Source organism: Triticum urartu, chromosome 3, assembly GCF_003073215.2.
Source record: "Triticum urartu cultivar G1812 chromosome 3, Tu2.1, whole genome shotgun sequence".
NCBI classification, from domain to species: Eukaryota; Viridiplantae; Streptophyta; class Magnoliopsida; order Poales; family Poaceae; genus Triticum; species Triticum urartu.
Genome location: NC_053024.1, coordinates 480,828,479 through 480,852,332, shown reverse-complemented (window position 1 = coordinate 480,852,332; position 23,854 = coordinate 480,828,479). Strand labels below are relative to the sequence as shown.

Genomic DNA, 23,854 nt, shown 5'->3' with positions numbered 1-23,854 from the left:
GCAGAAGAGGAGAAGAACTTGGGAGAGAGGGAGGGGCTGCACCAAAGGCAAAAGGTGTGTTTGAGAGGCCCTCCTACCCCACTATATATAGGGATCCCAAGGGGGGGTGCGCCAGCCCCTAGGAGATCCAATCTCCAAGGGGGCGGCGGCCAGGGGAGGAGTCCTCCCCCCCAAGGCACCTAGGAGGTGCCTTCCCCTGCTGGGACTCTTCCTTTAGGGTTTCCCCAGGCGCATGGGCCTCTTGGGGCTGGTGCCCTTGGCCCATGTAGGCCAAGGCGCATCCCCTACAGCCCATGTGGCCCCCGGGGTAGGTGGCCCCACCCGGTGGGCCCCCGGGACCCTTCCGGTGGTCCCGGTACAATACCGATGACCCCGAAACTTGTCCCGATGGCCGAAACAGGCCTTCCTATATATAAATCTTTACCTCCGGACCATTCCGGAACTTCTCGTGACGTCCGGGATCTCATTCGGGACTCCGAACAACATTCGGTAACCACATACAAGCTTCCTTTATAACCCTAGCGTCATCGAACCTTAAGTGTGTAGACCCTACGGGTTCGGGAGACATGCAGACATGACCGAGACGTTCTCCGGTCAATAACCAACAGCGGGATCTGGATACCCATGTTGGCTCCCACATGTTCCACGATGATCTCATCGGATGAACCACGATGTCAAGGGCTTAATCAATCCCGTATACAATTCCCTTTGTCTAGCGGTATTGTACTTGCCCGAGATTCGATCGTCAGTATCCCGATACCTTGTTCAATCTCGTTACCGGCAAGTCTCTTTACTCGTTCCGTAACACATCATCCCGTGATCAACTTCTTGATCACATTGTGCACATTATGATGATGTCCTACCGAGTGGGCCCAGAGATACCTCTCCGTTTACACGGAGTGACAAATCCCAGTCTCGATTCGTGCCAACCCAACAGACACTTTCGGAGATACCTGTAATGCACCTTTATAGTCACCCAGTTACGTTGTGACGTTTGGTACACCCAAAGCACTCCTACGGTATCCGGGAGTTGCACAATCTCATGGTCTAAGGAAATGATACTTGACATTAGAAAAGCTATAGCATACGAACTACACGATCTTTATGCTAGGCTTAGGATTGGGTCTTGTCCATCACATCATTCTCCTAATGATGTGATCCCGTTATCAACGACATCCAATGTCCATGGTCAGGAAACCGTAACCATCTATTGATCAACGAGCTAGTCAACTAGAGGCTTACTAGGGACATGGTGTTGTCTATGTATCCACACATGTATCTGAGTTTCCTATCAATACAATTATAGCATGGATAATAAACGATTATCATGAACAAGGAAATATAATAATAACAATTTATTAATGCCTCTAGGGCATATTTCCAACACAGGGGTCCAGCCAAAATTGGGTCCCAGCCCCATTTCCTACAGAGAAGGAGACTCCTACATGAATCTCCTTCTTGATCCTTTGTATGTATCTCCAAAACTGGGACCCTCCCAAGCGGGAGCATGCCAAGAGAGGCCCACCTCTAAGGTATTTAGCCTGAACGAGCTGAAGCCACAGGCCACCCTTGCCGCTCATGATCCACCAGACCAATCGCAACATGAGCGCAATGTTCATACGACGGGAGGCCATAATACCCAGGCCTCCCCGGTCCTTGGGCATACAGATGTCTGCCCACTTACAGACAATCATACATACACACATATGCTCATTCTTATAAATGCACGCACGCACACCCTACTCCTATGAGCACATCCGAGAGACTGAGCCGGCACCTCATCTTGAGATTGACAAAGTTGTCACACACGCCTTCATAGTCAACAGGAACGTCTCCTCCCAGTGAACACACATCATCGGAAGGTCTGGGATAAATCCAGAAAAATGCGAACACCGGTATCAAGTCTAGGACTTGATCTCTGGTGGGTTGGGGATATCATTGTCCTTCTAACTATCCAACCACAGGTTGGTTCGCGAGGGTGATGTTTTATTGACATGCCAAATTCCAAGCTCAAACACATTACGAAATGTGAGCTATGAAAAAAAATGATGAATAGTGACATTATTGTTCGGCACTATTTAGTGTTGATTTTTTTTGTTTTCATAGCTCGCATCATGTAATGTGTTTGAATTTGAAATTTCAAATGGCAATAAAACATCACTGTTCTAAACCTAGACCATATTTGTGCCAAACAAGTTTTAGAAATGTTTGACATTTGTTGGCTATCTTTTAAAAAAAATCAATTGGGTTAAATGTGTAGGAGAATATCATACAAAAACCCGCATTCGATGAAAACCATGCGGAAAAGACCACTTCAAGTTTCAAAAAACATGGATGTTTTCAAGAATGTTAGACAACGACGCTTAGTCGCCTCGAAAAGAACACTAAACCTTGTTAAGAAAAGATTGAGAGCCCTCCAACCGAAGAGGGACCGGGATCCGCCGTGCGGCCCATAGAGCCACCGGGGGCGAGGCAGACCGACAACGGCACTGGCAAGAGGCATGGGCGACTGGGTGTTGGGAGATGGGATTGGAAGAGCCCCAGTTTGTGGCGGCTTCTGCATGACTTCGTTCTTTTGTGATCCCTATGCGTGTTTACATTGTACTCGGGTTTTAAGGGTGCAAAATTTTAAAACCCCTCGTTAGAACTGAGCCTGCTTTGATTTGATGAATTTTGTAGGAATTCCATGATATAGATTCCTATAGAGTTTTCCCTTTTTAGGGTTTTTACATGAATTTTATGAAAAAAGGATAGGAATTCTATAAGAAAAATTTCTTTGGAGCCCTTTATTTTATAGGAATAGAATCCTATTCGTACACAGGATATGAACCTATCCTTTGTATTTCAAAGAAAAAAAATAGCTAAATTGCATGGAAAAAAAATCTTATCTTATGAACCAAATGACATCCCTTTTCTTATAGGATTTGAGATACATGTTATCTTTTTTTTGTGATTTTTCTGTTCTAATGATATTCCTATTCTATGAACCAAAAGAGGCTTGAATCTCTTGGTTTGCAAGAATGAATTCCTATTCCTATGTACGATTGATCATGTCCTTCACACTTCAAAGAAAAAATAGATTAGACCTAATGAGAAAATTCATATCCTATTAATCAAATGATATTTTTCCCCTTTATAGTAACTGAGATACATGCCATCTCAATGCTTATGACTTCCCTGTTTCTGTTCCTATGATATGTCTATTGTACTCCTTTCGTTCTCAAATATAAGTCTTTCTAGAGATTTCAATAGATGACTACATACGAAGCAAAATGAGTGAATCTACACTCTAAAATATGTCTACATACATCCGCATGTTATAGTTCATTTGAAATGTTCTAAAACAACTTATATTTCGGAACGGAGGGAGTATAAACCAAAACCAAAGAAAACCGTGTGGAGGTGTGTCTTTGATAGATATTGTGGGATTTGGTCGTTGTTCGTCTTTGATGGATCCCTGTGGATCCAGTCTTCGTTCGTGTGACTATAGTTGGGATCCTTCCGATTTATACTTCTCTTCATTGGCGGCAGCTGCTATTCTGTTGTGTTGGTCCTGCGAATCCTTAACACGACAATTTTCTACCTATTCATTAGTACAATAATTTTTGCCCGGCTTATGTGAGGAAGGGCCAATGACGACGGCGCACATTCGGCTTCCTCATACGGACCTGAATTTATTTTTTGTATTTTTCAATGTTTTTTACGGGATTGTTATTTCTTTTATGTTGTTTGTACTATCACGACAGATGACCAATAGATCAGATTTCCTTTTTAAAGCAAAGGCCTGAGGCGTGAATGAAGACTGAAGAGTGGGAAACGCGCCATCTGCTTCACTGGTAGGCGGCAGCTCCGACGAAAAAGAAAGGAAACCAACATCTATTTCGGCTGCTCCGTGCGTCGTTGATTGGATGCACCAACACACGGGGAGGAACGCCCAGCCCGTCCAAACTCAAACCAGACCACCAAACAAGGCAAAAATAAAAAACGAGGCGAGGCGGCAGCCGACGACGAGCAGCAGCGGGAAATGTCGGCGCTGCAGAGCTGGCGCAAGGCGTACGGCGCGCTCAAGGACACCACCACCGTCAGCCTCGCCAGCCTCAACTCCGACTTCAAGGTTCCCCCTCCTCCCCTTCTCCCCTCGCCGTCTCTGGGCGCCAAGTTCACTCGGTTCTCCCCCATTCCCCTAACCGTCCGAGGCGAGGGGTTCAGTTGCTGCGCTCACGCGCTTTGGATCTGTGGTTCTCACTCCATCGACTCGAGATTTATTCTGCCATTTTCCCTAGGATCTGGATGTGGCGATCGTGAAGGCCACGAACCATGTGGAGTGCCCGCCCAAGGATCGCCACCTGCGCAGTACGTCGATTGATTCTCGCACCCCGAGTTCGTCTTATATTTCTGGCTTAATTTAATCTAGTGTGCGCTGGGTTGAGCAGTGGGGTAGAGGGTGCCGTAGTCTGTCCCAAGTCTCGGTTCGGTTTGGTGTTTGATCAGTTGGTGGTGGTGTTGCAGAGATTGTGGCGGCTTCGTCCATGGCCAGGCCCCAAGCGGACGTCGCCTACTGCATCCACGCGCTTGCCCGCCGCCTCGCCAAGACCCGGAGTTGGATCGTAAGCACTGTGCACTCCCTTCTCCCGTGAAATCTTTCTTCCATTCATTTGGTACATTTGATTGATCCTTCTATGGATAACCACGAGGCCTTTCGACCTGCGTTTTCCGTATTGCTGCCGCTTAACTGTTGCACGGTTACTGAAATTTGTGCAGTATCCCCAAATGTAATCAGTCAATAATCAATCTGTCCAACTGCTGCCTGTTGAGCCTAAATTGGACGTAGTTTGGTTCACTGTCTTTGTTATCCAAGGCAATAGTTCTATATGCGTTTATTCTCGGATCGATACATCACTTGTTTGAATCTGGCATTGAGAATACCATCATGTTGCTACGTATGACCTCCAGTGTGATCCCAGTTTGTACCGACGGTTGATTGCAGATATTGGTTGATTTGGAACCTAAAACCTCAAGCGTGGCCAACAACTGCGTAATTTGGTCTCAAAACGACTTTACACAATATGGTTTATATAGCCGAGTTGGAAATTACAGTATCAGGGTTTGTTATTTGTAACTTAATTTACTTATGTTCCTTCTTCCTATTGCATTGCATATACATTGCCAATTTCCCAGCACAAAAAGATGAACATACATGAGAATGTCCAAAACTGTTTGTGCCATCAGAAGTCAAAACAACGGGGATCAGGGGTCCAATACTTGCGCTGATGTCTGTGAAATTCCAATTCAAATCGCCAATCTTCATTGCGCTACAATGTGCCAATGAAATTCGCTAGCATGGTATCTGGCATGAACACTACACAGCTGAAATAGCTTATACCTTGGAGCTGTGAGTTGCCGAGTTCAAACCCAATATGTGCATATAATTCATTGAAACTCACTGTCTTCTTAGTTTCTCCATTTTCTTGGATTAGCTTTCGTATTCTCAATCCAGTGATGTTATAGTATCATATTAAGTGCTTATGCCGGAATATTTCTTATTTACTAACTTGATAGGTGAAGTTCAACATTTTGAAGAGGAGTCATGTTCAGCCAATCATGCTTTGCTCTGCTGGTTTTTTCTTCTTGCAATTACCTTAACAGGAATAACCTCAAAGTTTTTTGAGTTCTCAAAAATTGTATCTAGTAATATTTGTAGTGTTTTACATCTTTTCGGTTAACTTGATAGGTGAAGTCTTTGTCCATCATCGTGGGAGCCAACTAATTTAGCATGCATTTTCACGCACTATGCAGGTTGCACTGAAGACACTTGTGGTGATCCATCGACTCCTCCGGGATGGTGAACCTACATTCCGCGAAGAACTTCTTAATTTTACACAAAGGGTCCAGATTTTGCAGTTATCTAACTTCAAGGATAACTCCAGTCCTATTGGTCAGCATTTCTATTTCTCTATTTGCAGCATGACATCATGCCTTGTTCAGCTCAACATTCTGCATGCTAAATTTCCTTTCTAATCTTGATGTATATATCCAGCTTGGGACTATTCTTCATGGGTTCGAACATATGGTTTATTTTTGGAGGAAAGACTGCAATGCTTCAGGATCTTGAAGTATGATATTGAAGCTGAGCGTTTGCCCAAGCAAGGTCAAGGGACTGAAAAGGTTTGAGAATTTGCATTCTCATAATAAAAATCAGCTTTCAGAGTTATGACTAAATTGGAAAAGTTATACAATTTTTGCCAATTATTATCTGTTGATTATCTAGCTGGTGCTGCTTTAATTTATCATTAGACTTATTTTCAGGCACACAGTCAAACCAGAGAATTAGATTCTCAGGCCTTGCTGGAGCAGATGCCGGCACTTCAGCAGTTACTATATCGACTTATTGGATGCCGGGTGATTCTCTCTTATACCTACCATCCACTACTCTGCACTAGTCGAAAATTGAATTTTTGGATAATCCGTTTCCCCCTCAGTATTTTTATGGACAGAACATGACATGCCTTTTCCTTTTCTGATGCAGCCAGAAGGAGCTGCTAATACCAATTATTTGGTGCAATATGCTCTAGCCCTTGTAAGATTTATTGTTTAGTGATCACTTTTTCCTTTTCTTATTCAATCTGAAAAATCATATTTAATTTGACCGTGCAACTATACTTTCGCGAATCTCTTTGGTTGCCTTGGGCACTTAATAGTTTCTCTGAACAGAGAATAATGTGTGCCGGTGGTGTTACGGTGGAGCAGTTCTTTTCCTTCCATATATATTTTCTGTAAAACAAAATTTATGCAGTAACATAACATGTTCTATTTCTTTTCTAACAATTTATTGTTTGTTATATTTCTAGTATCTCCTCTGATTTTAAATACAAGGCCACTATCAAAAATACCATTTACATCTATACAAAGCCACTATCTCTTCCCGAGAAGAATTTATTAGATTTTTGCCTTGTAGGATGGTGCTTATAGAGAAAGAGGCATCACATGCAACATATTTAATTAGCTCGGAACACGAGAGGTTTTCCGCACAATTAATTGTGTTATTTGTTAGTTGGTTTTGTTTTCTTATATGAAAAATGGGATAGTGGCCTTGTATACAAAAGTGGAGGGAGTAATATTACAGTCAGCTAGCTGATTCCTTAGCACATTCGCAGAAATTTCCACTTGCCGAGTTGTTGATTTAATTACACCCCATCTCCCATCATGCGTAAAAGGATATAATTTTGTTCCTTTTATGACAAGTAATCACAACTTCACATCTGTACTTTGATTCTGCACACTTTATAAAATGAGGGAAAACATTCTGTTCACATAGGCAACATGAATGGGCAAATGGCTCCTGTATTTTCTCGAAAACATGCCTCATTAGTTGTTAACTTGGTAATTTGAGTGGATGCCTTCATTTCCCGCAGGTCCTTAAAGAAAGCTTCAAAATTTATTGCGCAATAAACGACGGAATTATCAACCTTGTTGATAAGGTAAATTATTTTTCAAAGTGATAGCATCATTTTTCTTGTCGTGACAAGTTATGTGCAATTTTTTCATTCTTTTTGCTGAACAACTATGTAGTTTTTTGAGATGCCAAGGCATGATGCACTTAAAGCCCTTGAAATATACAGGAGGGCTGGCCAACAGGTAAATCTGTAGGGTGATCGCGTAAAATTTGTCTTACATCGTAGAGGATCAAGATGATAGCAATTGCCTGTGATTATTTTGGCATTTTTACCGAACAACTTTACTTGGATGCTTCAGGCTGGAAACCTATCTGATTTCTACGAAAATTGCCGGGGATTAGAACTCGCAAGAAATTTCCAGTTTCCCACTTTGAGGGAGGTGAGGTTTTGTGTTTATGGTGTAAGTTCCCATTGTTTACTATCCGGTATATCACTGTACTCACTTCAATTTTATTTGTTCTCAGCCACCACAGACATTCCTTTCAACCATGGAAGAGTACGTGAAGGAGGCTCCACGTATGGTTCCAATTAAAGACCCCTTGGTTAGTTAAGATTTAGCTAGTATTTCAGTCTAGACAACAATCTTGTTAACTTGTTCATTCTTCTTTCACTGCTATAGTGATAGAAACATGTATTTTTGTTACCATCCAAGTGACGGTTAGCAATTTTAATAGGTTCTGTAATGGTCATTGTGTCACCACTATGAAAGCACATGTAGACTATTTTTTCCCCTTAATCAATATATTGATGGCTAGAATTTATTCTTACACTTGCGTAATTGTTATTTTATCAGGAGTTTCCTGAGAGGCTTCTTCTTACATACAAACCAGAAGAATCAGAAGAAGTTCCTGAGCCTGTCCCTGTTCAGGAGGAAGTTCCGCAAATGGAAGAACCTGCTCCAGTACCATCTTTAACTGAAGTAGCTTCATCTCCTCCCAACACCAGAGTTGCAGATACTGGTGATTTACTGGTAAGCAAAAAAGACCATTTGCTGAATTTTACACCAGTGCATTTTTCACAATCTAATGTCATGTCTGCTCCTAGGGATTAAGTGATCCAAACCCCAGTGTATCGGCAATAGAGGAAAGCAATGCTTTGGCCTTGGCTATTACTCCGACAGGTAATTAGTCAGCATTCAATTCGTAGAGATGTCTGACGTCAATCGATATTAGGTAATTCTGAAGATTATCTGCATAAATGCAACAGGTGTTAATACTTCAACAACTAGCACAGCCTCAGTGCAAGATATAGGATTTGACCCAACGGGATGGGAACTTGCTCTTGTCACTACCTCGAGTAGCAACACCAATTCACTGGCTGTTGATAGCACTTTGGTTGGTGTCTTTACCCTTTCTCTGAATATATTTACCTTACTGTTGGTTGCCTCTGTTCAAATCTGGATCTGGAACCTGCTAGGCTTCTATGCGTCTGCTACTGATTTCCTGCAAGCTTGTCGCAGTTTTGGTCTAAGTAGGGCTGTAAATCGTAACCATAGCGGTTTCATGGCGTCCAGCAAGCTTTTCACAGTTTTGGTAGGATTCTGACCATAGCCTAAAACTCAGTTGATGACTGGACGAAAATCAGCATGTGCCTGGTTGATTGTCCTTCAGTACCTGGAGGAGTGACTACTTGAGACCTATTGTACCAAAATGCATTCACATAAAAACGAAGCAATATTTTTTTGGATAATATATGAAGGAATAGTTGAAATTATAATCCGTAGACATTCCTTCATAATTACCTAATGGCTCTCATGAAGAATAGTTGAAATTATAATTCGTAGACATTCCTTCAATACCTGCAAAGTCATTCACTGCCTCGTCATAACAGTGTTCAGGTTCACAACTTTAGGCACGCAAATTTTTCGACACCCGAACCTTTTGGAGGTATAAATTGCCGCCGCAATATTTCAGGCCAGCTGAAACCACTTCTCAGCTACCCAAATGCATCTGCAAATAAAAGTTGATGACAAGGGCTTGCAGCCAGATGATGTGTGGAAAGCTATAGATTTCTTGCACTGATTATATTTTCCTGTCATCAAAATCGTAATGTCTTTCTTTAATTATCTGTGTATCCGTCTGATTATCAAACTTGTCACTCTTATTCCTGATTGTTGCAGGGCGGTGGATTCGACAAGCTCACGTTGGACAGCTTGTACGACGATGGAACCTACAGGCAGATGCAGCAACAGTTGCCATACGGTTCAGTACCTCACAATCCCTTCATGGCGAGCGACCCTTTCACGGTGTCTAATCAAGTAGCTTCTCCGCCATCGGTTCAAATGGCCGCCATGGGACAGCAGCCCCAGCAGATGCAACCAAATCCCTTCGGACCACCGTCGCACCCACAGCCTGTGCCAAACCCATTCCTCGATGCCGGCTTCGGCCCTTTCCCGGCAGCAAATGGAAATGGAATGCACGCACAAGCCAACCCGTTTGGAACCGCCCAACTTCTATAGCTTCACACCATACAGTCACAGTTACATACACGTTGCGCAATGCCAACCCAAATTCCAGAGTTACATACTGCGTGTTGAGAAGTTCAATCTCCTTGCGTCACGAATGTCAATGCCAGCTTTGTCCTGCCATCTCTCGGGCGTTGGCTGCTTGATCAATTCTTGTATAGCCCGTGCTTATTAAATTTTGGTGTATATTTTTTCACCGCTTTGACGGTTATGGAAGACCCTCCTTGTGAAGAATTTCGTTATTGCTGATGCAGCATCACATGCCAATGAATATGTATATGCGGATACAGGAAGCGCGGAGGTCACAGTTCACACGAGTTCTTGATCCCCGCTCCCCAGCGACTCGATTTTTTTTTTCTGCCAAGTGTTTGTTTCTCTTCACCCGCAAAAGAAGAGAAGTGCTCAAGAGAAGGGTTTGTTCTTCTTTGGTCTCCGATGAGAGGAAACATCCTTAACTTCTCGTTTAATCTGCACATTTATTGGAGTATCACAATTCAGACAAACGTTCATTTTTTGAGACGGGTTATATGCGACAGGAGTGAATGATTGTGCTTATTTCAAAGGTGGATGAACCCAAACGTCTTACCGAGCCCAGACCTATTAGCCTGTGCGATGTTATCTAGTACAAAGTGATCGTTAAATGCATGGTGATACAGCTTCGGCCTCTATTTGACAGCATCATTTCTCCTAACCAGAGTGCTTTCATCCCTGACAAATTAATTACAGATAATGCTTTCATCAATTTTGAGTGCATTCACACTACTCCCTCCGTCACGGTTTAGAAGGCACAGTTAGATTTACGTGCGTTTCCAAAATAGACAAGATTTAAAGCGCCAATACAATTACTCCTAGCTAATTAATACTCCGCTCTACTACTACTGTATGCATGCAACCTGTGAATCCTACGCGGAAACGGTCTCCACCAGTGCATGCAGGAGGGACTCCTCGTTTAGTGGCCGGAGTGTTACTGCATGGATTTTTTTTCAGTCACGCCCAAAGAAAAACAGGGCCAATCAGGATTCACCTAGATCCCAACGATTCCAGATGTACGCCCTCTAAACCGTGACGGAGGGAGTATTAAATAAGAGAACGGTCCAGATGGGAGTTAATGTGCATACAAATTGGATTTATCGAAAGCTTATTAATGGTGGATTGGAAATTCTTGAAGCGCGTGATGCAACAGATGGGTTGAATGCTCGAGCTGCCCTTGAGCAAAGAGATGATGTGATCCAAAGCATTCTTAGCATTCACAACCGGACGAATGTGACGGAGTTGATTGGGCGGCAAGGATTGTTGAAGGATGAACAAGGAGGATGCGTTGAGTTGCTTGTCCACTTCTTCTTTTTATGACGAAATTCTTGGATCATATGGGTGATATCCTTCTTTGATGATTCCTCACAATTGAGTCGAAGAACCGCTAATAAAAGACTTCATTCAAAAAAACCAATTAGCAAAGTTAGTCGTATCATGTTGAGGAGAAGTGCCAAGATGCGTGATATGAGGCGAGGGAAGCAGAACACCATAGACCTGAGGTAGGCCACCTCGGCATGAGCACCCGACCCATTTTTCTCTTAGGAAGGATTAGGCTCCACGCCACTAGTCATCCCCTTGGAGGCATCCAAGGAGGTAGCATCAACTTCCTTCTTGGAAATGGTGGCGATAATAGTGGTAGACAATCCTAGAAGGAATTTATTCAACATGATTTGCAGTTTGTCCACTATGTTTGTGTTAAATGTCTCAAGAGCGGCATTTAACTCGGCCGGGAAAATCCATCTTTCTTCCCTCCCCTCCCCGAGGCGCTCCCGCGGGCGCCCCCGGGAGGAAACTCTAGCGCCGCCCCCGTCGCCCCCGTCGCCCTCTTCGCCTCAACCCCCTCCCTCGCTGCCGCCTGGGGCGTTGCCGGCCAAAGGCCGTGTGGCATTGGCGGCGGCGGGGCGGCTCTCTCCCGCCCGCAGTTGGGGACTCCGCGGGGCGTTTCCATCTGCCTGGTGGTGCCGGGCGTCGGGCCGGCCCTGCCTCGGCTCCTACCCCCCTCCCGGCGTCCTTAGCTGGCGCCGCCTCCTGCCCTCCGTGGTGGTGGGTGCCGAGGGATGCGGATCTGGGATTCCCCGCCCAGATCCGGTGGATGGTGGGGGTTGGTGTTGGCAGCGGTGGCCGGCGGCCCAGGCGTGGTGGCGGCGAGTCTCGCGGCCTCTGGGCATCATGGAGGTGCCGGCGGCGGCGAGTGCTTAGCCTGGTGGTGGCGGCGGCCGTGCATGTGAGTTGGATTCCTTCGAACAGATCTGGGTGAAAACTTGCTTTCGACTACTGCCAAGGCCTACGGTGGCGGCGCTATCTGCATCATTCCCTTCTTGAAGGCATCGTCATGGAGAAGTTCAAGGCCACTCTCTGCTACCTCCGGGGAAAACCCTAGATCAGATGATCCGATGACAGCGGCGCTCTAGTGTCGTTCCCCTCTTTGGGACGTCATTCTTGGAGGTGCACACATGATCGAGGGACCAGAGGACGGATTTTTTGGTGGAGCGGTGCTTCATCTCACTCATTGATGGCGGCGGATCTCAGCGGCATGGTGCTGTGGTGACTCGGCGTCCGATGCACGGAGATGGACTCGTGCAGAAGGGTGACGCGGTCTGGCGTCGTGGTGGCGTTGACGACAACTAGAGCAGGCAAGGTAGATGCAGCAGTACAGTTTTGAAGATGGATTGGTGGCAGGTGGCTACGGCGGCTGTTGGGGATCGTAGCAGAAATTTAAAATTTTCTACGCATCACCAAGATCAATCTATGGAGTAATCTAGCAATGAGGGAAAGGGGAGTGCATCTACATACCCTTGTAGATCGCTAAGCGGAAGCGTTGCAAGAACGCGGATGAAGGAGTCGTACTCGCAGCGATTCAGATCGCGGTTGATTCCGATTTTAGCGCCGAACAACGGCGCCCCCGCGTTCAACACACGTGCAGCCCGGTGACGTCTCCCACGCCTTGATCCAGCAAGGGGAGAAGGAGAGGTTGGGAAGACTCCATCCAGCAGCAGCACGACGGCGTGGTGGTGAAGGAGGAGCGTGGCAATCCTGCAGGACTTCGCCAAGCACCGCGGGAGAAGAGGAGGACTTGGGAGAGGGGGAGGGCTGCGCCAGAACTTGGGGTGCGGCTGCCCTCCCACCCCCACATATATATAGGGGAAAGGGAGAGGGGGGTCGGGCCCCTCAGATCCAATCTAAGGAGGGGGTGGCGGCCAGGGGGGTTGCCTTGCCCCCCAAGGCAAGGGGGCGCCCCCTTTTAGGGTTCCCCCAAACCCTAGGCGCATGGGCCCTAAAGGGGGAGGCGCCCAGCCCACTAAGGGGCTGGTCCCTCTCCACACACAGCGCATAGGGCCCTCCGGGGCAGGTGGACGCTCCCGGTGGACCCCCGGAACCCCTTTGGTGGTCCAGGTACAATACCGGTAACCCCCCGAATTATTCCGGGGGCCGTATGATGACCTTCCATATATAAATCTTTACCTCCGGACCATTCCGAAACTCCTCGTGACGTCTGGGATCTCATACGGGACTCCGAACAACATTCGGTAACCACGTACATCTATTCCCTATAACCCCAGCGTCATCGAACCTTAAGTGTGTAGACCCTACGGGCTCGGGAGTCATGCAGACATGCCCGAGACAACTCTCCGGTCAATAACCAACAACGGGATCTGGATACCCATGTTGGCTCCCACATGCTCCACGATGATCTCATCGGATGAACCACGATGTCAAGGATTCAATCAATCCCGTATACAATTCCCTTTGTCTATCGGTACGATACTTGCCCGAGATTCGATCGTTGGTATCCTGATACCTTGTTCAATCTCGTTACCGGCAAGTCTCTTTACTCGTTCCGTAACACATCATCCCATGATCAACTCCTTGGTCACATTTTGCACATTATGATGATGTCCTACCGAGTAGGCCCAGAGATACCTCTCCGTTACACGGAGTGACAAATCCCAGTCTCGATTCGTGCTAACCCAACAGACATTTTCGGAGATACCCGTAGTGCACCTTTATAGTCACCCAGTTACGTTGTGACGTTTGGCACACCCAAAGAACTCCTACGGTATCCGGGAGTTGCACAATCTCATGGTCTAAGGAAATGATACTTGACATTAGAAAAGCTTTAGCATACGAACTACACGATCTTGTGCTAGGCTTAGGATTGGGTCTTGTCCATCACATCATTCTCCTAATGATGTGATCCCGTTATCAACGACATCCAATGTCCATGGTCAGGAAACTGTAACCATCTATTGATCAACGAGCTAGTCAACTAGAGGCTTACTAGGGACATGGTGTTGTCTATGTATCCACACATGTATCTGAGTTTCCTACCAATACAATTCTAGCATGGATAATAAACGATTATCATGAACAATGAAATATAATAATAACTAATTTATTATTGCCTCTAGGGCATATTTCCAACAGTCTCCCACTTGCACTAGAGTCAGTAATCTAGTTCACATCGCCATGTGATTAACACTCACAGGTCACATTGCCATGTGACCAACATCCAAAGAGTTTACTAGAGTCAATAATCTAGTTCACATCACTATGTGATTAACACTCAATGAGTTCTGGGTTTGATCATGTTATGCTTGTGAGAGAGGTTGTAGTCAACGGGTCTGCAATATTCAGATCCCTATGTATTTCGCAAAACTTTATGTCATATCGTAGATGCTGCTACCACGTTCCATTTGGAGCTATTCCAAATTGTTGCTCCATTATACGTATCCGGTATCTCTACTCAGAGCTATCCGGATAGGTGTTAAGCTTGCATCGACATAACTCTTTACGTCGAACTCTTTATCACCTCCATAACCGAGAAACATTTCCTTATTCCTCTAAGGATAATTTTGACCGCTATCTGGTGATCCACTCCTAGATCACCTTTGTACCCTCTTGCCAGACATGTGGCAAGGCACACATCAGGTGCGGTACTCAGCATGGCATAGCGTATAGAGCCTATGACAAAAGCATAGGGGACGACCTTCGTCCTTCCTCTTTCTTCTACCGTGGTCAAGCTTTGAGTCTTACTCAACTTCACACCTTACAACTCAGGTAAGAATCCCTTCTTTGACCTATCTATTTTGAACTCCTTCAAAATCATGTCAAGGTGTGTGTTCTTTGAAAGTATCATCAGACGTCTTGATCTATCTCTATAGATATTGATGCCCAATATGTAAGCAGATTTATCCAGGTCTTCCTTTGAAAATCACTCTCCAAACAACCGTTTATGCTTTCCAGAAATTCTACATTATTTCGGATCAACAATATGTCATCCACATATACTTATCAGAAATGTTGTAGTGCTCCCGCTCACTTTCTTGTAAATACAAGTTTCTAGCAAACATTGTATAAACCTAAAAGCTTTGATCACTCCATCAAAGCATATATTCTGACTCCGAGATGCTTGCTCTAGTCTATAGAAGGATCGCTGGAGCCAGCATACCTTTTAGCATCCTTAGGATCGACAAAACTTTGATTGTATCACATACAACTCTTTCTTACGAAAACTGGTAAGAAAACTTGTTTTTGACATCCATCTGTCAGATTTCATAATCGAAAAATACAGCTAATGCTAACATGATTCCGACGAACTTAAGCATCGCTACGGGTGAGAAATTCTCATCGTAGTCAACTCCTTGAACTTGTGAAAAAGACTCTTTCCCACAATTCAAGCTTCATAGACGGTAACATTACCGCCCACGTCCGTCTTCTTCTTAAAGATCCATTTATCTCAATGGCTTGCCGATCATCGGGCAAGTCCACCAAAGTCCATACTTTGTTCTGATACATGGATCATATCTCGGATTTCATGGCTTCTAACCATTTGTTGGAATACGGGCCCACCATCGCTTCTCCATAGCTCGTAGGTTCATTGTTGTCTAACAACATGATATCTAAGACAGAATTACCGTACCACTCAGGAGTAGTACATATCCTTGTCGACCTACGAGGTTCGATAGCAACTTGATCCGAAGCTTCATGATCACTATCATTAACTTCCTATTCAACAGACGTAAGCGCCACGGAAAACATCTTTCTGTGTTGCATCACTCTCTGGTTGAAGTAAAGGTTCGACAACCTCATCAAGTTCTATCTTCCTCCCACTCAATTCTTTCGAGAGAAACTCCTTCTCGAGAATGGACCCGTTCTTAGCGACAAACAATTTGCCCTCGGATCTGAGATAGAAGGTATACCCAACTGTCACCTTTGGGTATCCTATGAAGATGTGTTTGTCCGCTTTTGGGTTCGAGCTTCTCCGGCTGAATCCTTAAGCATCGCAGCCCCAAACATTAAGAAACGACAACTTTGGTTTCTTGCCAAACCACATTCATACGACGTCGTCTCAACGGACTTAGATGGTGTCCTATCTAAAGTGAATGCAGCTGTCTCTAACGCATATCCTCAAAATGAAAACGGTAGATCGGTAAGAGACATCATAGATCGCACCATATGTCATAAGGTTCGATTACGACGTCTGGACACACCATTACCCTGTGGTGTTCCAGGTGTCTTCAACTGTGAAACAATTCCACAATGTCTTAAGTGATTGCCAAACTCATAACTCAGAAATTCTCATCGATCAGATCGTAGGAATTTGATCTTCTTGTTATGATGGTTCTTAACTTCACTTTGAAATCGCTTGAACTTTTCAAATGTTTCAGACTTGTGCTTCATTAAGTAAATATACCTATATCTACTCAAATCGTCAGTGAAGATGAGAAAATAGCGATATCCACCGCACGCTTCAATTCTCATTGGATCACACGCATCAGCATGTATGATTTCCAACAAGTCACTTGCCCGTTTCATTGTACCTGAAAACGGGGTCTTAGTCATCCTGCCCATGAGGCATGGCTCGCATGTGTCAAGCGATTCAAAATCAAGTGACTCCAAACATCCATCGACACAGAGTTTCTTCATGCATCTTACGCCAATATGACCTAAGCGGCAGTGCCACAAGAAAGTGGTACTATCTACATCTTTTGGCGTGAACATGTGTATTACCATGACCGAGATTCACTGAACCATTCATAGGGTGCATGACCATGAAAGGTATTATTCATGTAAACAAAATAACCATTATTCTCTAACTTAAATGAATAACCGTATTGCAATGAACATGATCTAATCATATTCATGCTCAACGTAGACACCTGATAAAATTTATCTAGGTTCAGTACTAATCCCGAAGGCAGATGGAGCGTGCGATGGTGATCTCATCAACTTTGGAAACACTTCCAACACACATCATCACCTCGCCCTTAGCCAGTCCCCGTTTAGTCCGTAGCTTTTGCTTCAAGTCACCAATAATAGCAACTGAACCGGTATCCAATACCCAGGTGCTACCAGGAGTGCTAGTGAGGTACACATTAATAACACGTATATACTTTGTTGAAGTTGCTAGCCTTCTTATCTACCATGCATTTGGGGTAATTCCGCTACTAGTGACCGTTCCCCTTACAATAGAAGCACTTAGTCTCAGGTTTGGGTTCAACCTTGGGTTCCTTCACTGGAGCGGCAACTGGTTTGCCATCCATGAAGTTTCCCTTCTAGCCCTTGCCCTTCTTGAAACCAGTGGTCTTGTTAAACCATCAACACTTGATGCTCCTTCTTGATTTCTACCTTTTGCGTTCTTAAGCACCACGAACAGCTCTGGGATCAACTCCATCCCTTGCATGTCATAGTTCATCACAAAGATCTAGTAGCTTAGTGATAGTGGCTAGAGAACTCTATCAATCACTATCTTATCTGGAAGTTTAACTCCCACTTGATTTAAGTGATTGTAGCACCCAGACATTCTGAGCACATGCTCACTAGCTGAGCTATTCTCCTCCATCTTGTTGGCAAAAGAACTTGTCAGAGGTCTCATACCTCTCAACACGGACATGAGCCTGAAATCCCAATTTCAGCTCTTGGAACATCTCATATGTTCTATGTGAAGGAAATATGCCCTAGAGGCAATAATAAAGTTATTATTTATTTCCTTATATCATGATAAATGTTTATTATTCATGCTAGAATTATATTAACCGGAAACATAATACATGTGTGAATACATAGACAAACAGAGTGTCACTAGTATGCCTCTACTTGACTAGCTTGTTAATCGAAGATGGTTATGTTTCCTAACCATAAACAAAAGAGTTGTTATTTGATTAACGGGATCACATCATTAGGAGAATGATGTGATTGACATGACCCATTCCATTAGCTTAGCACCCGATCGTTTAGTATGTTGCTATTGCTTTCTTCATGACTTATACATGTTCCTATGACTATGAGATTATGCAACTCCCGTTTGCCGGAGGAACACTTTGTGTGCTACCAAACGTCACAACGTAACTGGGTGATTATAAAGGAGCTCTACAGGTGTCTCCAAAGGTACATGTTGGGTTGGCGTATTTCGAGATTAGGATTTGTCACTCTGATTGTCGGAGAGGTATCTCTGGGCCCTCTCGGTAATGCACATCACATAAGCCTTGCAAGCATTGCAACTAATGAGTTAGTTGTGAGATGATGTATTACGGAACGAGTAAGGAGACTTGCCGGTAACGAGATTGAACTAGGTATTGAGATACCGACGATCGAATCTCGGGCAAGTAACATACCGATGACAAAGGGAACAACATATGTTGTTATGCGGTCTGACCGATAAAGATCTTCGTAGAATATGTAGGAGACAATATGGGCATCCAGGTCCCGCTATTGGTTATTGACCGGAGACGTGTCTCGGTCATGTCTACATTGTTCTCGAACCCGTAGGGTCCGCACGCTTAAGGTTTTGATGACAGTTATATTATGAGTTTTGATGTACCGAAGGAGTTCGGAATCCCGGATGAGATCGGGGACATGACGAGGAGTCTCGAAATGGTCGAGACGTTCGAAATGGTCGAGACATAAAGATTGATATATTGGACGACTATATTCGGACACCGGAAGTGTTCGGGAAGTTTCGGATAAAACCGGAGCACCGGGGGGTTACCGGAACCCCCCGGGGGGTTAATGGGCCTCATGGGCCTAAAGTGGAGAAGAGGAAGGGGCTGCCAGGGCAGGCCGCGCGCCCCCTCTCCCCCTAGTCCGAATTGGACAAGGAGGGAGGGGCGGCGCCCCCTCCTTCTCTTCTTCCTCTCCTACTTGGACAAGGAAAGGGAGGGGAGTCCTACTCCCGGTAGGAGTAGGACTCCTCCTGCGCGCCTCCTCTAGGGCCGGCCGCACCCCCCTTGATCCTTTATATAGGGGGCACCCTAGACACACAAGTTGATCCACGTGATCATATTCTTAGCCGTGTGCGGTGCCCCCTTCCACCATATCCTCGATAATATTGTAGCGGTGCTTAGGCGAAGCTCTGCGACGGTAGTACATCAAGATCGTCACCACGCCGTCGTGCTGACGGAACTCTTCCCCGACACTTTGCTGGATCGGAGTCCGGGGATCGTCATCGAGCTGAACGTGTGCTAGAACTCGGAGGTGCCGTAGTTTCGGTGCTTGATCGGTCGGGCCGTGAAGACGTACGACTACATCAACACAGTTGTGCTAACGCTTCCGTTGTCGATCTACAAGGGTACGTAGATCACACTCTCCCCTCTCGTTGCTATGCATCACCATGATCTTGCGTGTGCGTAGGAAATTTTTGAAATTACTACCAACAGTGGCATCCGAGCCTAGGTTTATGTTGATGTTATATGCACGAGTAGAACACAAGTGAGTTGTGGGCGATATAAGTCATACTGCTTACCAGCATGTCATACTTTGGTTCGGCGGTATTGTTGGATGAAGCGGCCCGGACCGACATTACGCGTACGCTTACGCGAGACTGGTTCTCCCGACGTGCTTTGCACAAGGTGGCTGGGTGTCAGTTTCTCCAACTTTAGTTGAACCGAGTGTGGCTACGCCCGGTCCTTGCGAAGGTTAAAACAGCACCAACTTGACAAACTATCGTTGTGGTTTTGATGCGTAGGTAAGATTGGTTCTTGCTAAGCCCGTAGCAGCGTAAAACTTGCAACAACAAAGTAGAGGACGTCTAACTTGTTTTTGCAGGGCATGTTGTGATGTGATATGGTCAAGACATGATGCTAAATTTTATTGTATGAGATGATCATGTTTTGTAACCGAGTTATCGGCAACTGGCAGGAGCCATATGGTTGTCGCTTTATTGTATGCAATGCAATGCGCTGTAATGCTTTACTTTATCACTAAGCGGTAGCGATAGTCGTGGAAGCATAAGATTGGCGAGACGACAACGATGCTACGATGGAGATCAAGGTGTCGCGCCGGTGACAATGGTGATCATGACGGTGCTTCGAAGATGGAGATCACAAGCACAAGATGATGATGGCCATATCATATCACTTATATTGATTGCATGTGATGTTTATCTTTTATGCATCTTATCTTGCTTTGATTGACGGTAGCATTATAAGATGATCTCTCACTAATTATCAAGAAGTGTTCTCCCTGAGTATGCACCGTTGCGAAAGTTCTTCGTGCTGAGGTTCTCCCTAAGTATGCACCGTTGTGAAAGTTCTTCGTGCTGAGACACCACGTGATGATCGGGTGTGATAGGCTCTACATTCAAATACAACGGGTGCAAAACAGTTGCACACGCAGAATACTCAGGTTATACTTGACGAGCCAAGCATATACAGATATGGCCTCGGAACACGGAGACCGATAGGTCGAGCGTGAATCATATAGCAGATATGATCAACATAGCGATGTTCACCAATGAAACTACTCCATCTCACGTGATGATCGGACATGGTTTAGTTGATTTGGATCACGTAATCACTTAGAGGATTAGAGGGATGTCTATCTAAGTGGGAGTTCTTAAGTAATATGATTAATTGAACTTAAATTTATCATGAACTTAGTCCTGGTAGTATTTTGCAAATTATGTTGTAGATCAATAGCTCGCGTTGTTGCTTCCCTGTGTTTATTTTGATATGTTCCTAGAGAAAATTGTGTTGAAAGATGTTAGTAGCAATGATGCGGATTGGATCCGTGATCTCAGGTTTATCCTCATTGCTGCACAAAAGAATTATGTCCTTGATGCACCGCTAGGTGACGGACCTATGGCAGGAGCAGATGCAGACGTTATGAACGTTTGGCTAGCTCAATATGATGACTACTTGATAGTTTAGTGCACCATGCTTAATGGCTTAGAATCGGGACTTCAAAGACATTTTGAACGTCATGGAGCATATGAGATGTTCCAGGAGTTGAAGTTAATATTTCAAGCAAATACCCGAGTTGAGAGATATGAAGTCTCCAACAAGTTCTATAGCTAAAAGATGGAGGAGAATCGCTCAACTAGTGAGCATGTGCTCAGATTGTCTGAGTACTACAATCGCTTGAATCAAGTGGGAGTTAATCTTCCAGATAAGATAGTGATTGACAGAATTCTCTAGTCACCATCACCAAGTTAGTAGAACTTCGTGATGAACTATGATATGCAAGGGATAACGGAAACGATTCCCAAGCTCTTCATAATGCGGAAATTGACGAAGGTAGAAATCGAGAAAAACATCAAGTGTTGATGGTAGACAAGACCACTAGTTTCAAGAAAAGGGCAGAGGGAAGAAGGGGAACTTCAAGAAGAACAGCAAGCAAGTTGCTGCTCAAGTGAAGAAGCCCAAGTCTGGTCCTAAGCCTGAGACTAAGTGTTTCTACTACAAAGGGATTGGTCACTGGAAGCGGAACTATCCCAAGTGATTGGCAGATAAGAAGGATGGCAAAGTGAACATAAATATATTTGATATACATGTTATTGATGTGTACTTTACTAGTGTTTATAGCAACCCCTCAGTATTTGATACTAGTTCAGTTGCTAAGATTAGTAACTCGAAATGGGAGTTGCAGAATAAACAGAGACTAGTTAAGGGTGAAGTGACGATGTGTGTTGGAAGTGGTTCCAAGATTGATATGATCATCATCGCACACTCCCTATACTTTCGGGATTAGTGTTGAACCTGAATAAGTGTTATTTGGTGTTTGCGTTGAGCATGAATATGATTTGATCATGTTTATTGTAATACGGTTATTCATTTAAGTAAGAGAATAAATTGTTGTTCTGTTTACATGAATAAAACCTTATATGGTTACACACCCAATGAAAATAGTTCATTGGATCTCGATCGTAGTGATACACATAATCATAATATTGAAACCAAAAGATGCAAAGTTAATAATGACAGTGCAACTTATTTGTGGCACTGCCGTTTAGGTCATATTGGTGTAAAGCGCATGAAGAAACTCCATGCTGATGGGTTTTTGGAATCACTTGATGCTTGCGAACCATGCCTCATGGGCAAGATGACTAAAACGCCGTTCTCCGGAACAATGGAGCGAGCAACTGACTTATTGGAAATAATACATACTGATGTATGAGATCCGATAAGTGTTAAGGCTCGTGGCGGATATCATTATTTTCTGACCTTCACAGATGATTTGAGCATATATGGGTATATCTACTTAATGAAACACAAGTTTGAAATATTTGAAAAAATTTCAGAGTGAAGTGGAGAATCATCGTAACAAGAAAATAAAAGTTTCTACGATATGATCACAGAGGTAAAATATTTGAGTTACGAGTCTGGCCTTCAGTTAAAACAATGTGAAATAGTTTCACTACTCACGCCACCTCGAACACCACAGCATAATGGTGTGTCCGAACATCATAACCGTACTTTATTAGATATAGTGCGATCTATGATGTCTCTTACCGATCTACCACTATCGTTTTGGGGTTATGCATTAAAGACAGCTGCATTCACGTTTAAAAGGGCACCATCTAAGTCCGTTGAGACGACACAATCTGAACTGTGGTTTGGCAAGAAACCAAAGTTGTCGTTTCTTAAAGTTTGGGACTGCGATGCTTATATGAAAAAGTTTCAACATGATAAGCTCAAACCCAAATCGGAGAAATATGTCTTCATAGGATACCCAAAGGAGACTGTTGGGTACACCTTCTATCACAAATCCGAAGGCAAGACATTCGTTGCTAAGAATGGATCCTTTCTAGAGAAGGAGTTTCTCTTGAAAGAAGTGAGTGGGAGGAAAGTAGAACTTGATAAGGTAATTGTACCTTCTCCCTTATTGAAAAGTAGTTCATCACAAGAAATCTGTTCCTGTGACTACTACACCAATTAGTGAGGAAGACTAATGATGATGATCACGTAACTTCAGATCAAGTTAATACCGAATCTCGTAGGTAAACCAGAGTGAGATCCGCACCAAAGTGGTACGGTAATCCTGTTCTGGAAGTCATGTTACTAGACCATGACGAACTTGCGAACTATGAGGAAGCGATGATGAGCCCAGATTCCGCGAAATGGCTTGAGACCATGAAATCTGAGATGAGATCCATGTATGAGAACAAAGTATGGACTTTGATTGACTTGCCCAATGATCGGCGAGCCATTGAGATTAAATGGATCTTCAAGAGGAAGACGGACGCTGATAGTAGTGTTACTATCTACAAAGCTAGAATTGTCCCAAAAGGTTTTCGACAAGTTCAAGGGATTGACTACGATGAGACCTTCTCACCCGTAGCGATGCTTAAGTCCGTCCGAATCATGTTAGCAATTGCCGCATTTTATGAAATCCAGCAAATGGATGTCAAAACTGCATTCCTGAATGGATTTATGAAAGAAGAGTTGTATATGATACAACCAGAAGGTTTTGTCAATCCTAAAGGTGCTAACAAAATATGCAAGCTCCAGCGATCCATCTATGGACTGGTGCAAGCATCTCGGAGTTGGAATATACGCTTTGATAAGTTGATCAAAGCATATAGTTTTATATAGACTTCCGGTGAAGCCTGTATTTACAAGAAAGTGAGTGTGAGCACTACAGCATTTCTGATAAGTATATGTGAATGACATATTGTTGATCGGAA

The 23,854-nt window shown here is 44.2% G+C and overlaps 1 protein-coding gene across 1 annotated transcript; it reads left to right on the top strand.

Moving 5' to 3' along the window:
* The first annotated feature begins 3,853 nt into the window (after nt 1–3,853).
* Nucleotides 3,854–10,185, top strand: LOC125544471 (putative clathrin assembly protein At2g01600). Its single transcript, XM_048708179.1, has 15 exons — nt 3,854–4,114; nt 4,284–4,353; nt 4,510–4,607; nt 5,797–5,935; nt 6,038–6,165; nt 6,307–6,399; nt 6,527–6,577; nt 7,413–7,478; nt 7,570–7,635; nt 7,753–7,833; nt 7,919–7,996; nt 8,248–8,424; nt 8,499–8,574; nt 8,661–8,788; nt 9,574–10,185. Exons 1-15 carry the CDS (start codon nt 4,025–4,027, stop codon nt 9,910–9,912), a joined length of 1,680 nt encoding a protein of 559 aa, XP_048564136.1. The 5' UTR covers nt 3,854–4,024; the 3' UTR covers nt 9,913–10,185.
* The last annotated feature ends 13,669 nt before the right edge of the window (nt 10,186–23,854 follow it).

Coding starts and splice junctions, on each gene's coding strand:
- LOC125544471 (XM_048708179.1), top strand. CDS start 4,025: ATGTCGGCGCTGCAGAGCTGGCGCAAGGCGTACGGCGCGCTCAAGGAC. Junction 4,115..4,283: donor GCCTCAACTCCGACTTCAAG/GTTCCCCCTCCT, acceptor CATTTTCCCTAG/GATCTGGATGTGGCGATCGT. Junction 7,997..8,247: donor TTCCAATTAAAGACCCCTTG/GTTAGTTAAGAT, acceptor TTATTTTATCAG/GAGTTTCCTGAGAGGCTTCT.